At 47.6% G+C, this 17,363-nt stretch overlaps 1 protein-coding gene and 1 non-coding gene across 4 annotated transcripts in view; one reads left to right on the forward strand and one right to left on the reverse strand.

Moving 5' to 3' along the window:
* EPHB1 (EPH receptor B1) overlaps positions 1 to 17,363 on the forward strand; it is a 471,107-nt gene that overhangs the window by 26,297 nt on the left and 427,447 nt on the right. Inside the window, exon 1 of one of the 3 annotated variants that reach the window (XM_072726911.1) lies at positions 15,804 to 16,258. The exons of the other annotated variants lie outside the window; for them this stretch is intronic. Coding sequence (XP_072583012.1) covers positions 16,201 to 16,258 — 58 coding nt within the window. The 5' untranslated portion in view covers positions 15,804 to 16,200. Of the gene's footprint in view, positions 1 to 15,803; positions 16,259 to 17,363 lie in introns of those variants that run through there. 3 annotated transcript variants of the gene reach the window in all.
* LOC112932575 (U6 spliceosomal RNA) lies at positions 6,738 to 6,845 on the reverse strand. Its single transcript, XR_003237494.2, has one exon. It is a non-coding gene; the product is annotated as a U6 spliceosomal RNA (small nuclear RNA).

Consider the following 17,363-nt stretch of genomic DNA (forward strand, 5'->3'; position numbering starts at 1 on the left):
GCTTGGTCATCTCAGAAGCTGAGAGTTGTTTCCAGGAACTCAGCTTGACTGTGACTCAGTTTATGCTGCTTGCAGCCTTTTGGGATGAGGAGAAGGGAATTTGGCTTCTGGTAGGTGGAGATCGCTAACTGGGCTAGTGCTACCAAGGCACTGTGGTCAGTGAACCTCTCTCTTGGGAAGGGCTTTCTAGATTCCAAAGCATGGGCATAGGCTGTGGCCTCTTTCACATACCCAATGTGTGCCCAGAGGTGCCCAGACCTCTCTGAATCATGCTTGCCAGCCCCAGCCTCCCACCCATGTGCTACAGCAGGGCTGCAGGGCGTCCCAGGGGGACAGCAGATGCAGCTGCTTCCTCATTCTTGTCCCCACCCCCCAGGTTGCAGGATCTTGCTCCCGTTTGCTGCCACCAACACTCAGAAATGAGGCCAGGCCTCAGAAAAGACAGGAGACCCAGCCATCACTTAGAGGTGGGCAATGTAGTGGGCTCCTTTCCTGCAGGGGCCAGTCTCTTTCAGAGTGGTCTGGCTGGGAGGGATTTTGGAGGCCACTCAAGCCACTCCCTAAGCCCAGGAAAAACAGCACTCATAGAGGCCAAGTCTATTTTGAGCATTAAGTTCCGGGCACTGCTGTTGTTATGGGTAGGTGTGGGGGAAAACTCAAGTGCACCTGCCATGTTACCCCAGTCCCAAGTGGATCCCCCAGCAAACAGCTTCATGAGTACCATTTTAGAGCATAACCCAAAAGAGAGAGGGCCCCATACAAATGAACCCTGCCCATCTTTCCAACCTCATGTCCTACACTTTTAGCTATTTGCTCCTCACTTACTAGACTTCAGCCCCACTGTCCTCCCCTGGCCTCTGGCATTTCTGTTTACTTGATTAATGTTATGTCCTCATACATGCCTCCCCCTCCCCCCAGTGGCCCTGGGTGAAGTCATGCTCCTCATCCCACCAAAGTCACCCCTCTATCATGCAGTGTTTTACTTTCTACATGAATCTTAGTTGACATCTCTGAGATGGTCTTACTTGGTATTGTTTAGTTTCTCGGGGGGATGATTGTCACCCCTACAATTTAACATCCATGAGAACAGGGACTTTGTCTTCTTGTTGCTTCTCCAGCGCCCAGCCTTGGTGCCCAGCATGCCACAGGTGCTCACCGAATACATGCCAAATAAAGCATCGACTAACAGCAGGAACAGAGAGCCTCACCCCGCCACTGCAGAGACTGGGTGTGAGTGGGGAGTGGTGGTAAGCTCTGTCCTCTGGGTGCCAGAGGTCAGGAGACAGCTCCTGTTCAGCGGGCCCTGGGACAACATTTCTGATCTAGCACCTCTCCCCATGTGGCTGTGTTGTTGGTTCACAAATTAGCCCCCATACATGGGGGCTAAAGAGAGACTGAAGAAAGAGGCCGCTCTAGATTGGTAGGTGGCAGGCGTAATAAGCAAGAGAACTTACACAAGAGGCTTCTCTTGGCCCCAAAGCAAGATCTCTGTATCCTCTGTCCAGCATCTTAAAACTTTGATAAAGGACTTAATGGGGTTCAATCACAAATACCATCCACATGGTCTCAACAATCCTTGAGAAGAGCTCCCACTGTGGGAATAGTGGGCGGACTTGTATTCCAAGGCAGGGGAGGGGGTGACAGGCCTTTGCAGCCTAGAGTTGCCTCCACCAGCCATCCCGTCCTCAATAACCTCCTGGCAACAGGCTGATGTCAACTTCATTCCCTCCTTGTCCCCTTCCACAGGCTCTCTGGGCGATACTGGTACCCGCACTCTTGCTCCTTCCCTTGTGCTAAGTCATGAAGCTAAGGAACGACACAAATAATTTACTCTCCAATTTAGCGTACAAACTTAAAAACTGAATTCTTAACTCAAGGCAGCATAATGACATACCACAATACTAATATAATAGAGAGGAAAATTGCTTTATTAATCCATAAACACCTGCTAAGGAGAGAAAATTCTGTAAACAGAAAGACTCTTGTGCCCTCCCTCTGTGAACACACACACACACACACACACACACACACACACACACAAACACTCCCTCAGCATTTGTGTGTGAGGGAGATATCCCCAAGGGCTCGGCAGTGATGAAGGAGATGATTACTTTGCAGAAATACAAATGGCCTCACAGATAGCATTTGATCTTCTCGTCCCAAGATAGACAAGAGCCCATCAAGGGATTTAGCAGGGCACACTTTGGGGGAGAATTGGTATATGAATACCCCAGCTTCCTTGCTTCCTTTGGGGGTGACATCTCTTAGGTGTGTGTTCTGCATTGGCTCCCAGTGTTTCCCTAGAGGATTAGTATCTAGTCACCCATGGTGGTGACTGGCTCAAGAGATAGTACACCATTACTGCCTGCTTCGCCTTTGTCTGGCTCTCCCTGGCCCTTCCCCACCTTCACTGATCCAGGTTTCCTTCCCAACCTGCCTTAGTGAGGTCCCTAGAAACAGAGTTTGAAAAAGGGTCTTATTCAAGTGACTTAGTGGGAAGGAGAAAGAGGCCTGTAAGATAGGGCAGGGAAAGGGGCGGAGCAAAACTGTGGTCTTGCCTGGACACTGGCTTCAGCCTGACCCCAAGGGGAACTCTGGAGTACAAATAGTACCACAGAGTTAGTCCCCCTTGGAGTCAAGGGAACTGGCATTTAAACCCCTACTTCAATTAGGCATTTCCTGAGGATTTTCCTAAGGGTGAAAGAGGGCAGGTAGATCTCCTAAATGAAGCAGTGCCCATTTGGCCAAAGGCAATGTTCCAGAAAAGGGCTCAGCTGAGCTGTTGGCGGCCAGCATTCACAGCTGGAGATGGGTGCACCAGTCAGTAAAGGGGAGCACCCAGTGTACCTCCATGTGGGCTCTTATTTTCATCTTTGTCTTGGGATATGATTCTCGGGTATGGAATAAGATAAATTTATCTAGATCTCTGGGACAAGGGAGACCTCAAATCCCTTGATGGCAGAGACAAGTTCCCAATGTCCATTTGGTATTGGAGGTCATTCTGGATAATTGACGGAGTTATTCAAACAGTAGGTCCTTCTCTCTCCATCATTCTTTCCATTCTTACATCTCCTCCTGGAGTGACCCAAACTCTCTTTTTCATTCTTCTCATTCTTACTGCCATTCAGTCATGGACGTGGGGCTCTCTGCCTCCCCAAACCCCTCTTTCCTGCATCAGGTCTATGTAGGGAGCACTAATGACTGAAATGGCATAAATGGCCAGATGCTTCCTCAGCAAGCACTTCCCCACACATTAGTCTGTGGGCAGAGATATCTGTGGCATTGTAGGACTGGGTCTCTGACTCACCTCCCTACAAGTAGCTTTGCCCTCTGAGATGCCCTGCACCCCGCTTTGTGGGGACTTGATACCCGCCTAATCCTTGCTAATAACTGGCCCAACAGAGCCAGATTCTGTTTCCCAGAGTTCTAGTCAGCAGCTGGTTGGAGTTGAAATATAATGCAGGCTATGTATTTTCTAGTAAACAAACTAAAAAGGCAAAGAAAACAGGTGAAATACATTTTAATAGTTTAATATATTGTGTGATATTATAAATTTAACATGAAATCAATATAAAAACTATCAGTGAAGTATTTTACATTTTTTTTCATACTAAATGCTTGAAAGCTGGTATAAATTTCAGTATATTTTATACTGAAAGTGCATTTCAGTTTGGACTAGCCCCATATCAAGTGGTCAATGACCACATGTGACTAATGAGAACCATATTAGGAAGCTCAATTCTAGAGTCTTTGGTAGTCAGTCTGGCTTTATTGACATAGCTTGACCATGGGGTCTAGGCTGAACTAGGAGACAAGAGAAGCCAAGAGTACCTAGTGCCCTTGGATGATGTAGAGCAGATGGATTGAAGTCGAAGCTATAGGGTGGTGGTGAGGAGGGGGTGACGAGGGGGGTGCTGCTAGCCTGGGAGGTCCTGGTCCAAGAGGGGAATTACCAGAGGTAGAAATCATGGAAATGGGGCAGTGTCTGATGCTGGTGGCTGTCAAGACGGTGTGGAGATAGGGACCAGTTACCTCAAGTGATGAAGGAGCTTTCAGGCTAGTGTTTTTAAGGCCTGTGAAACCATCCATGATACTGATAGGAAGAGGAACAGACAGACAAGCCATGGCACCCATGATGATGCTATTTGGGGAATCAGGACTGTGTTAAGATGAGGTGAGATCAGAGCCAAACTTGCCAGTCTGTGGCTTGTCTATTAATCACTAGAAAACCCAACCATCCCCAGTTCTATTTTTTCTAAGATTTCAAAGGCAAAAAGGAACAAGCACAAATTTAAGTAGCATGCTTCCTATTGCATTATCAAGTCCATGGTGTAGCTGTTAAAAAAGGCAAGGTTTTGTATTGACCTCCTCAAAAAGCACTTGTGGATTTTACCATTAATAAGTCCCCTTTGGTTCTCCCTCCAATTAGTTGTGTGATCATCTAACAGTATTTTGATCTGGACTGTATTTCTTGTTATAATGATTAGCATTTCATACCTTGGGCTCTCTGTGAAGAGCAAGATAAATTGCCTTCATTTCTTCTCCTTGATCAACCACATATAGCACTTCATAAAGAAAATGATCAGATTGTGCACTCTCAAGTGCCTGCTAACTGACTTTTGAGCAGAATATACACTCACTTCATTTTTCAGATGGGTAAACCGAGGCTTTGGGCAATTACTGGACTCATCCAATTGACTTGCTTTTTAAAAAAAAATGGTAAAACCCAAAAAGTTTCCTTCGTAAAAATACATGGAAACAGTTAGTACGGGGGTTTCTACGTCTCACTTTTGGCAAAATTCAATCCTTCAAGTTTGAGGTAGCCGGCCAAGCCTCTTATTGGTTTAAGAACATTTCTAAGGTTAATATTTTATAACAATAGTTCCTCAGGTAGGCCTTTGGAAGTGGCAAATTCTTTTTGGAAGCAACTGAAAACACACAAAGTATGCACACACACAATCAGATAAAGACACACACACACACACACGTATGAACACACACTCCTATGGGAAACCTAATACTGTTTTCTCTTGTTTCTTCTGTAACTTGCCTTTTCACGGAACCCTAGGTCTTGAAGACCTCCTCGCATTAAGTTGCACATCACTCTTTTTATACTTGCATAATACTTAGTAGTATGACTGGATCAGAGCTTAGTCTTTTCCTTAATTAATGGCATCTAGGTTATTCTCAATTTTGTGCTATTTTAAGATTTGCTGCACTGAACATCTCTGCGCACGGCCTCCATGGTTTTTCCTCCAGGTTAGTGCTGATCAGCGAAACAGCAATTTGTAGAGATGCCCAATTTAGGTGTTCTTAGATACTGCCAAAATGCCCCACAGAATAAAACTGCGATTTACACTTTTACTGTCCATCTGCCCACAGCCTTGCCTGGATTTAATATTAACAAACATTTGTTTTTACCAGCCTGTTGGGTGAAAAATTATACATACCTCATTTTGAGGAGCTAGTTTTACTATGGTAGATATATATAAAATAATGACTAGAACTACATATATATGTATCTATGCATGTATAGACATACAATTTAAATATTAATAACTACTACTCAGTTGAATATTGATGTTGCCTTAGGAGCATCTTCCCAATAGTGCCATAGTAATTCATTCATTTTTGCTCCTGGATAAGAATATACCCAACTTTATTTATTCTTTTGTTTCGCAACCATGGACATTTGAGTTTTTTCCTAGGTTTTTCTTGCCTGTTAGGAATTGTGCATCAATGAATTTCCTTGTGTATACTCCTGGTGTACACATGCATAGTGCTGCTAAGGTGTACCCTGCTGTGAAACTGCTGAGTCATAGAGTGTAGTGGAGATGGCCAGTTGTGCACTCAAATCCTTTCTCTCCATCTGCCCACATGGGGTCCAACCAGACCTCTCTCCCAGCCACATTTTGGTTGGATGTGGCCACATGACTAAGTTCTCACCAATGGAATCTCAGGAGTTCCCACTCTGCTACTTTGGGATCAGGACTTTAAAGCAATGAGTGTACATCCTCCATGCTCTCTTCTCTCTTCGTATGGCCCCACACCCAAACGTGGTGGTGACTCAACTTCAACTTTGCAGAAAACGACAGAGTCCTACATATTGGTAGAGCAACGACTTAGAAAGAACCAGTTACCTGTATGACCATGAGGATCAAAGTTGTCCCACTGATCAGGACAGTAAACTTTGGGTTTGATATATGAGAGATTAATACATTCTTTACCTTTAACTTGTTTTATCATTAGTATCTGCATTATGGTAGCCTGTACGTACTCTAATACATAAGAAAGCACATGTTAAACTTCACTGAATAATGCCATACTCCCATTCAGAATGTTTGAACCGATTGATACTCTCACTAGCAATGTATGAAAGCTCCCATTGCTCTATCTCCTACCAACTCTAGCTGTTGTCTGCAATGTCTATGCAGATCTTTTTATCTTTTGAATATCAGAGGCTTTTAAAAATTATGGTTAAATATATATAACATAAAATTTGTATTATAACCATTTGAACTGTACAGTTCAGTAACATTAAGTATGTTCACAATATTATGCAACCATTACCACTATCTATTTCCAAAACCCATTCATCACTCCAAACAGAGACTCTACCCATTGAGCAATGGGTAGTTCCCCATACCTCCTTCCTGGTAACCTCTAATCTACCTGCCTACCTGAGATATCTCATGTAAGTGGAATCATACAATTTTTGTCCTTTTTGTCTGGTTTAAAAAAATAAAGAACCCTTCATGAATTCGTGTGTCACCTTTGTGCAGATGCCATGTCAATCTCTATCTACATTATTTCAGTTTTATTATATGTGCTGCCTAAGGAAGCACTTGAGCACTTTTAAAAATGTTTATTTCTTATGGTTTGTAGAAGTTCTTTATACAATCTGGATGTTAATACTTTTTAAATTAAATGGGTGGCAAATATTTTCCCACTGGTGTGGCTTCACTATGTTTATGGTATCTTTTAGTACCAAAGTTTTGCATTTTATACAGTCAAATGTGTCTGTATTTTCCTTTGTAATTTGTGCTTTTTGTGTCCTGTTTATGAAATTCTCCTCCACCCACCCCATGTCCTTAAAATATTATCCTGTATTTTCTTCAAGAATATTTTGAAACTTTTGCATTTCATATTTGTTTTTGATCCGCTGGAATTGAATGTGTTTGGTGTGAGAGGAGCCTAACTTTATTTTTTTCAAATTGTCAGCAACATTTATTTAATAGTTGGTTTTCAAATTGTCAGCAACATTTATTTAATAGTTGGTTCTTTCCAGTATTTTGTTAACATTCTCTTCTTGACATGGATTTTCCATATACACATTGGTCCTAAATCCCTACATTGGTTCCATATTGTTTTAATTATGCCTTCCATTTTGTTTGTCTTCAAAATAGTCTTGGTTGTTCTTGCCTTTTGCCTTTGAATTTTGGATCAAATTGTCGAATTCTTCAAAAATACTGTGGGTACTTCTCTTGTATTTGTATTTAAGTTTATATTTAAAGTTGTAGAGAATTACCATCAGTTTTCTTACCCACGAACATGATGTATCTCCCTCGTTACCTACATGGACTTTAAAGATTTTATTTATTTATTTGAGAGAGAGGAAGAGAGAGAGAGAGAGAGAGAGCATGAACAGGGGGAGGGGCACAGGGAGGAGAGAATCTTGAGCAGACTCTGTGCTGAGCATGGAGCCTGATGCTGGGCTCCATCTGAGATCATGACCTGAGCCAAAATCATGACTTGAATACTCAACTAACTAAGCCACCCAAGCGTCCCTAATAAAGTATTATAATTTTTTCCATACAAGACTTTTAAAGCTTTATTTAAATTTGTTCCAAGATACTAGAATTTTTGTTCTAATTAAAAATTATTACATATTACATATTATTTTCTGTAGATATTTAGGGAAGCAACCAGCAAACTTGCTCATCTTTTATGCTTGGTCTACTGGTCTGTCTGTATAGTCTCTTGGGTTTTCTAGATAAATAATCTTACTGTTTGTGATAATCTTCCTGTTGGTTCTCTTTTTTCCTTATGGCTTTCATTTCTTTGTCATGTCTTAGGATGCTTGCTAGGACCTGCAAGAAAATGCTGAATAGCAACAAGGAGAACAAGCATCCTTTCTTTTTCCTTAACTGTAAAAGGAATACTTCATTTTTTTTTTCTGAAAGAGTTTTATTTATTTATTAGACAGAGAGCACAAGCAGGGGGGAGCAGCAGAAGGAGAAGTAGAAGCAGGCTTCCCACTGAGCAGGGAGACCAATGTAGGGCTCGATCTCAGTACCCTGGGATCATGACCTGAGCTGAAGGCAGATGATTAACTGACTAAGCCTGCCAGGCCACCCCTCCCCGCCCCTTCCCTGTTCCAACTTTCTGCCTTGCATTCATTCAAAGCCTTGTTTCCAACTGATATACATTAAAATTCAAGCTATTAGATTTCCCAGAACAGGGACTAATCCCCACCCACACTGCAGTGTAAGCTCCCACATTTACTATTTGGGATTTTAGTACTTCTTTGTTTCTAGGCCCTTTGGGAATACTTCTTCTGAGCTCTGCAATATATTGAGAAAAAACTATTTTACATATTATTGAGTTTTTCTAGCTGTGTTTAGCAACAAGTTTTGCGGGTTAACTTATTACCATGATTGAGAATTATTCTTTTACTATTTATTTTTCCCTTTGTTTTTGGTATTATTATTATTATTTGCCAACCTGAGTCTTTTTAACCAAGTCAGTTCATTTATACTTGTTATTGGAAGTGATTATGTTCCCGTATATTCTTACTGTTTAAACTTTCTTATGTTTATTAAATATTATTTCAATTCTTTTAAAAAAAATCTAGGGGTATATTTTGGTTTTGTCTTTTTCAGGATTTTCAAAGGCATATATATTTCTTTAAAGTATATTTATGAAAATTTTTAACTATTTAAATTGTTTTTAAACCAACTTCAATTATTTTAGAGCAATTTCAATATTTGTAAGATTCGAGCATTAAAAAAAAACCCTACCCTGAATCCCACCCACGTGAACAGGGAATTTCACATAGCTCTGCTACCCTTCCTTAAATGCTTCTTCTCTTAAAAAAAAAATGCTTCTTCTCTTTGTTCTTAATTAATATAATTCAAGTTATTAAATTTAGGATTTTGTCATCAGAATTTTAACAACATGTATATTCTTTATTGAGACTATTTTTGACATTTCAATTCAATTTATTAGTAGTTTGCAAACATTTAGACTTCTATCTTAATTGATTTTATTGCTTGTCACCAAATTTCATCTCTTTGTCATTTGAATATATTTTCAAGTAAATTTTTTTCTGAACAGTTGCAAGTTTTCTGGGCCCTGAAAATATTTATTGCTTTCAGTATGCTGGAAATATATTTTCTGTGTCACAAATTTTCTCTTATAAAACTCTATAGCTCTGGTTACATTTTCTTTTGGACCTTAGTGTTATGAAGTTAACAATCTTTATTCTACTGTAGGTAATCTGTTTGTCCATGTGTGTCCTTAGATAGATGTCAGATTTCTTTAAAACATCCATATGGTTCAAAAATGCTACCTAGATATAACTATCAGGTTTTTGTTCAATTAGGACGAGGTTTATTCCTTCATAGCTCTGTCACTACTTTCACGGCATTTGTACTGGTATCTCCTTTAATAATGCACTTAGGGACTCTTTCAAGTCCCCAGGCCTTTGCAAGTATGGCCACAATTTTGCATGTGTTGGTTCTCTGTTTTCTGTCTTCCATGTGTTTTGTGTTCTCTCTAGATGTTTTCCCTTTTTCTGTTCATTTTGTATTCATTCTTGGAGAGATTTTCCAATCTGTCTTCTACATCATTCATTTATTGCTCAACAGCAACATATCTGCTCTTTCCTGCTATACCAATGCAAAGTTAGATCCCTACACAGCATTTCTGTTTCTTGAAAACTCTCTTTCCCTCCCCTTCTATCATTTTGTTCTCTTTTAAGATTTTATTCATTCATTCATTCATTCATTCATTCATTCATGAGAGACAGAGAGAGAGAGAGAAAAAAGCAGAGACATAGGCAGAGGGAGAAGCAGGCTTCCAGAGGGGAGCCCGATGAGGGACTCGATTCCAGGACTCTGGGATCACGACCTGAGCTAAAGGCAGACACTCATCCACTGAGCCACCAAGGTGCCCAGGTGCCCCTCTGTTGTCTTTTCTGCTTAACCTGGTTTCTTGTAAGCTTGTTCCTTTTACATGTCATTGTCTTCATGCATGCCAAGAAGCTTCCTGAAAATGTCTCCTGCCTGTGCAGAGCACCATCTTCAAAGGGATGCTTCCCTCTGGGTCCTGGAGGTGCTGTTCCTGCTCTTTATTCTGAAGTATTCTAACAGACCATGAGTGTCTTGATTCCTCTTTACTTTTCCTTGAGAAGTAAGAGATTCATTAGGTCTTGCTGTTTTTTGCTAGGCAAGATGAGTGGATTGGCTTTGGGCCCTCCATCCTTCTCTTGCTTGATGGTTGAATCATCTGTTTAGACCTACACCAGAGGGCCAGCCAATGTTCAATTGCCAATTGCCAACAGGCTTCATCTAGTATATATCTGCTCTACTGAGATGGCATTTTTCCCTAACCACCAGCCTGATTCTCTGGTGCTCTGATCTAATGTGTCATAGGAAAAACAATGCTCAGAAAGCTGCACAACTTCCATAGTTATTACTGTGCCTGCTCCAGCCTCTTGGCCATTTTTCACATCCTGAATACATTGTGCTTTCACCAGCCCATCTGTCTGGCCAGTTGTCTTGCTCATTTTTGGGCTCTTCTTGGGTATAAGAAGACCTTGGGGAAGGGAGGAAGATGACCTGGGAAAACTTCTTCATTCGGTGTGAAGCAGAAGCAACAAAGCAAAGAATATTTACTCCATTCTCTGGTTAGTACAGATCTTGGGTATCTGAGTCAGGTATTGAGAGAGAGGGAATGACAACATATCTTCCTATTTCTTCAAAGCAGGTTCTCCTTATAGAGGAGAAGTTGGCATATGTCATCCATGCTCTTGATAGGTTGTTCTCCATCCAGTTTCATCTGCCTTATAAGTATTGTCAGTTCCTTCCACATCCTGGCAATTAGGTTGTCTGTCAGAGTTCATTCACTTCGTTAGTGTGAGTCTTCATATTTGTCTGTGTTTGCTGGGATATGTTCCTGAGAAGCAAGGAAAGGCTTGCTGGAAGCTGCTTGCCAGAGGCCATTTTGTACAGAAAGTACCACAATCATTTCAATGTCTCTCTTCCCAGCGAGCCCATGAGATCCTTAAAGGGAGGGGCTGGGCCATACATATCACTGAGTCCTCAGCACCTTGAAGGCTACTGACCCAGAACTGCTACCCAATACATGTGGAAAGAACAAAAGCCCAGGTGGCTTAGTGGTTTAGCGCCACCTTCAGCCCAAGGCCTGATCCGGGAGACCTGGGATAGAGCCCCATGTCGGGCTCCCTGCATGGAGCCTGCTTCTCTCTCTGCCTGTGTCTCTGCCTCTCTCTCTCTCTCTCTCTGTGTGTGTGTGTGTCTCCCATGAATAAAAAAATTTTTAAAAAAATTAAAAAAGAAAGAACAAAGGAGAGGAGGCTTTTTGTTATTTGTCTTATCTCCCCTTGTTAAAATGTTTCAAATGACTCGTAAATGGTTCACCTGCTTGTCTAAAAAGAATTGAAGAAAATGTATCTTGCAGCCCAAGAATCAAAGCAAAGGTAGCTTGGGTCACGGAGGGTGTAACTAAAGCTTATATTTATGGAGTTAAGTATATTTAAAAAGAAAAAGATGGGATAAAGGAGCAACTTAATGTCTTTTCATGTACAAGATAGCCATATGGTCATCCTCAGGATGGCTACTATTTGCCTACACTCTCCACAACTAGGGAGAATGAGGAAAACAGGCTTAAACTATAACAAGGGGGATGTAGCTTAGAGGTGAAGAGATCCTTTCTGTAGGATAGCTTTATAACATATAGAATTGTCAAGAGAAGTTGTACAATTGTACTCACCAGAAATGTTTTTCAACCTTTTAGACAGACTCTTTAGAGGTGAGGGTGAATTGGGTGGCTGCTCCAAACCTAAGCAGAAGGGCTTCTGAGCCCTAGAAGAAGGGTCAAATTGCCCTTGGGTTCCTGGGAATCCTTAGCTGCTGGCTCAGAGGCAAGCATGTGTAGCTTTGAAGGAGTGATTTAGTGATACCAAATAGCTGGGTGATTAATCAAGAAAACAAGTGAGCATTTGACATCAGAGAGAAAAACAAAATAGCCAAGGAGATGCTTTGGGGAAAATAGGCACCCAGGCTTGGATTGCCCAACCAATGCTGCTTTCAGGGATATTTGCAAATCACAACCCATTGCAAGAGAAAGATCAATTTGCTGCACAGCTAAATTAATATTTAACTTGTTCAAGAAAAGTCAATCCCCTGGGTTATTAGAGAAATTAACAAAAGCCCTAAACTGATGCTATTCTTATCTGAGCCATCAGCATGCTCTCAAAGTCATCAATGCTGTTGTCCTCGCCCCTTCTGATCTGAAGTGCCCCAACCCCACCCCATCCAACCCTCTCGTTTAACTCCCCTCCCCCCCCACTTCTTCCTATTCTTGTCACAGAACCCTTTCTTCAAACAAAACCTGGTAGCGATGCCCCTAAAACAAAAGGTTGCTAGAATAGAGGTGGGTCTGAGGCCCCATGCCCTGTTCACTTAGGTACTTCCCCACCTGGCCATCCCCCTGAGATGACCTGAGAGCACGGTATTAAACACCTGGGCAAGAACAGTGGCTCCCAAGTCTCACTGGTGCGGCAGAATCAATTGGGATGGGGGCTATGAAATCATATTTGTGGGCATCCCTACTGACTTCAAATACCCAGGGGCGAAGCTTGGGGAATTAGAAGACATTTCATCAGAGATTCTTGTATAATTTGGCTGGTATAGTGTGAAAGACCCTGGCAGACTGCTCCTTGGGATCCCTGTACTTATGGTCTGCTGGGGTCCTCCCAGGAGTGATGTTTTGCAGTTGGACAATGGTCAGTTCTGTCTTCAGCCAGGTCCGGAAAAGCCACTCAGTACTGTCCAAAGAGATGGAGCATGAGACGGTGGGCAGGGTGACCAGCTGAGGGACATCAAGACATCCAGGGAGAGGCGGGGTTTGGCAAGAAGCAGGGTGGGAAACTCTACTCACTTCATCTCAGTTTTGTACATAAATGTCCAGCACAGTGCTTGTATGCAGAAGGATGCATAACCAGAAGCCACCCCCCCAACCATGTCTAACTGCACCATCACCCTTTAACTGTTGCCTTGCTTTACTGTCCACCTGACATGCTGCTGCTGCTTTGTCATCCTTTCCCCATTGCTCTGTATCCTTCCTCCGAGCAGGGACTATGACTGTTGAGTCCCCACAGTGAGGCACAGGGCCTGCCTGGCTCATCACAAGTACTCAATAAATATTTGCTGAGTAAGTGGGTGAGTGTGTGGCTAGCCAGGCGCAGGGGAAGGGGAGCCTCGGTGTGGGTGTGGGTATGGGGATCAGGCTGGCTCAGCAGCCCAGGCCCAGAAGGCAGGTTTCAGGAAGCCTGCAGAGAAGTCTGGATGCCTTGCCAGAGTGGTTGGTCTTTCTTTAGCAGACAGTGAGGAGCCACTAGTTTTCTGTGCTGGGGAGAGATAAGATCAGGTTTGGCTTGAGAAAGATTAGTTTGGCAGCAGAGTGCAGAAAGATTAGAGGGGGAAGGAAAAGAAGCTGGGTGGCTGAGACTCTCCAGTTGTCCAGCTGAAGGAATATGGTCAGAACTGGGACAGGCTCATGGGTTTGGGACAAGGGCACTGGGAAGAAGAAGGTGGCAGGACAAGCTCTGCTAGACATGCCTGTCAAAAGTCTGTGACATAGTGAAGGAGAGAAAAGAGTCTGAGACTCATCCATCTGTCCACAAGTGAAGGGAGGGCAGGCGGTAGAAAAGCAGGTGAAGCTGCCAAGGAATTGTCCGTTGACCTAGAGAGCAGAGGTTCCAGGGACAGAGGTGGTGAAGGGGCTGCTTTTGAGAGTTGAAGAGGGACAGCAAGAAGCAGTAAGACAGGAGGAACACGGGGACCACAGAAAGGGAGGGCTGTGGGAGACTTGCCTGCCGGTCACTGATGCAGTAACTGATGCGGAGGGTGCTGAGGATCTGGGCCAGTGATGGGTAACTGGGGGCGGGTCATTCCCATGGTGACTATTCCAGAGATGTTGGGACATATTCAAGGTATGTGGCAGGGCAGAGGGCAGCTGGCATGGCGTTGAGGTGGCTGATGCGGGAATGGATCTCCCTTTCAGGGGCAGAGTCAGGGTGGGATGGTGGGAGAGGGGAGAGGGAAGCAGTGCAAGTGAGAGTGGGGGGAGACAAAGCGATGTCAGGACAGGGAGACAAATCTGGCTGTGACTGAGGGGGTGGACAGCAAGGGAGAGACTCTGCACACAGGTGGGAAACGGATTTAGCAAAGCTTGGGAAGGAGAGCAGAGTGCGCTGGAGGGGTCACCACATCTGGCCATTGTTAAGTCATTGACAACTCTGGGAAGGTCTTGGTGGGGAAGAGGCAGCCGCCTTTGCTGCTTTTAGGGGGGCCATCTAACAGGTCCTCCCTGACCCCGTAGGGCCGGGCCATCATCAGCTCTGGGGTGGGGGTGATGGGGTGGGGACACTTCTCCAGCACAACATTACAGCCTCAAAGAAGGCCCTTGATTTAGAACACTATGTCCAGAGACAGGAAGGGAGCCGGGCCTGGGGGACTCACTCCTACCTCCAAGGCCCCATCCTCTTGTTGCTGCCTATTCAGGTCCTTCCAACCCGTGCTCAAGGCCTCACCCACAATCAGAGGGCCTTTCTCTGTGCCTCACCTTGCAAAGCCCCCTGCAGCCCCTCCTTCCATCTCTGCTTTTTATAGCAGGCTGTGTGGCCGCCTGATAGTGCCTCCCACCTGACCTGACTTCTGGGGTCAAGCCTTCTGCATGCTCGCTCGTAGAATGCACTCAGAAGCGAAAACTAAAGACCGCCAGAAACTTCTGGAGGACTAGCGCAGCAGGGAGTTGGACGTGAAGCCTATCCAGTGCCCTGCACACACTGGAGCAGTCGTCCAATCATTCTCTGAACGTCATTCATTCATTCATTCATTCATTCATTCATTCACTCACTCAGTCAACAGATATACCTCATCGCCTTCTATGGGGCTGGCACTGTTCTAGGCATTGGGCATTCTGTAGTGAACAAAACAGACACGAATCCCGAGAATGGAGACCTTCTGCATTCTAACAGGAGGAAGACCACCAAACACATAATCGATTAGTAAAAGCCGTACTGGGTCAGAGGGTGAAGTGCTATGAACAGGAGGGATAGGGTGTGCCTTCGGGTTGCACTGTAGTGGGTGGTCAGGGTAGGTGTTGGTAAGATGAAATAAGGACAAAAATATATATTATTTAAAGCTCACCCAGTTCCGGTGGGCTCAAAGGAAGGGTAAGGACGGGCACCGGTTCCCGGGCTGGGCCGCCTGGGTCTGGAGCGGGGCGCGGGCGCGGGCTGGGGCGCGGGGCGGGCCGCACGGTGCGCTTCTCCGGGAGCACCACGAGGGGGAGCCCGGCCCCCTCCTAGCGCCTTCCAAGCCCTCCCGCACGGCCTTGCAAGCAAAAGTTTTTCTTAAACTAACAATGCAGTGTAAGGAGGTGCTGGCGCCTGATTGGCCGGGGGAATTTTGCAGGTTTGGTTCCTTGATTGGACAGGAGGTGTTAGGGGTGGAGAGAGAGCTGATGGAGGGGGATCCCGCGCCCTCCCCCGTCAGTCTGGCCGGCTCCGTCCCCCCGCAGGCTCCGCTGGAGCTCGCGATGTGACACCGGGACGCACCCGCACCCGCACCCGCACCCGCACCCGCACCCGCACCCGCGCCCGCGCGCTCCCCCGGCTCGCGCTCCCTCGCCCTCTCGCAGGCCCGCGCACACCCACCGCTCCCATAAACACACACACACACATGCACACCCACACCCACGCGCGCCCGCACCGCCCCACGCGCGCACACTCCCGCCCACGCCCGCGCCGCGCTCCGGGGAGTCCGGTCCCAGCCAGAGCGCGAAAGGATACGGAGAAGCCGCCGGCGGGGAGTGCAGCGGCGCCCGCCCCGCGCGGCCGCCTCGGCTCGGGCTCGGGCTCGGGCTCGGCCTGGGGGCCGCCGGCCGGCGATGGCCCCGGCCTGCCTGCTGCTGCTCGTCCTGGCGTCCGCAGCGGCCGCGATGGAAGGTAACGGAGCCCCCGCCGGGAGGCCCGAGGGCAGGGCTGCGGGGGAGCCCCGGGCGCGGGCAGGGCCGGGCTGGGCGGCGGCCCCGCTGGCCCCGCTGGCCCCGCTGGCCCCGCAGCCCCCGGCCCCGCAGCCCCCGGTCCCGCCCCGGCTCGGGGAGCGCGGGGCCCGCTGCACTGCGGGCGGCGGGCGGCGGGCGGCGGGCGGCGGGCGGCGGGCGGGCTCCCGGGGTGCGGACGCCGTCGGCTCCCTTCCCGCCGGCCGCGGGCGCTTCGGGGCCGTGCGCCGCCGTTTCTTTTGCTGCGCTCGGGCGCGGCGGGCTCCGGGGCTCCGGGCTGGCGCCGAGCGCGGGCCCCCGGGAGGGGCGCCGAGGGGCCGTCGGGTGGCCCTGCACCCGGAGCCGCATCTCCGCATCTGTCCGGGCGGCTCGGGCCAGGCGGGCACCCCCAGCGCCACCGGAGCCTGGGAACGGGGCGCGGGGGGCGGCCGGTCGGTGCGGCCGAAACTCTCCCAGCGGCGCCTCCACCCCAGGGGACACTCGCCGGACCCCCCCCCCCCCCCCGGCCCGCGCCTGGCGCCGCGGGAGCCCCCGCGAACCCCCGGGGGAAATCCCTGCCGCGCGGCCCGGGCCCCCCCAGCCCCCCCGGAGCGCGGGAGGAGCACCTGTCGGGCCGGCGCACCCTCCGCCTTCTCACCTGCGGGCTCGGCGGGCCGCCCCGACCCGGACCTGGACCCGGACCCGGACCCGGACCCGGACCCGGACCCCGGAGCCGGACCCCGACCCCGACCCGGACCTGGACCCGGACCCGGACCCGGACCCGGACCCGGACCCCGACCCCGACCCGGACCCCGACCCCGACCCCGACCCGGACCCCGACCCCGACCCCGACCCGACCCGGACCCGGGCCCGGACCCGGACCCCGCCCCGCCCCGGACCCGGACCCCGACCCGGACCCGGACCCCGACCCGGACCCGGACCCCGACCCCGACCCGGACCCCGACCCCGCGGCTGCTCCCGCTGGCCCAGGGGAGCGCCTCCGCCCCGACCCCGCGGCCCGGGCCCTCCTCGGGAGCGGCGCCAGGGCTGACTCCCTCGCCGCGGGGGGC

The sequence above is a fragment of the Vulpes vulpes genome, chromosome 11, assembly GCF_048418805.1.
Source record: "Vulpes vulpes isolate BD-2025 chromosome 11, VulVul3, whole genome shotgun sequence".
Lineage (NCBI taxonomy): Eukaryota > Metazoa > Chordata > Mammalia > Carnivora > Canidae > Vulpes > Vulpes vulpes.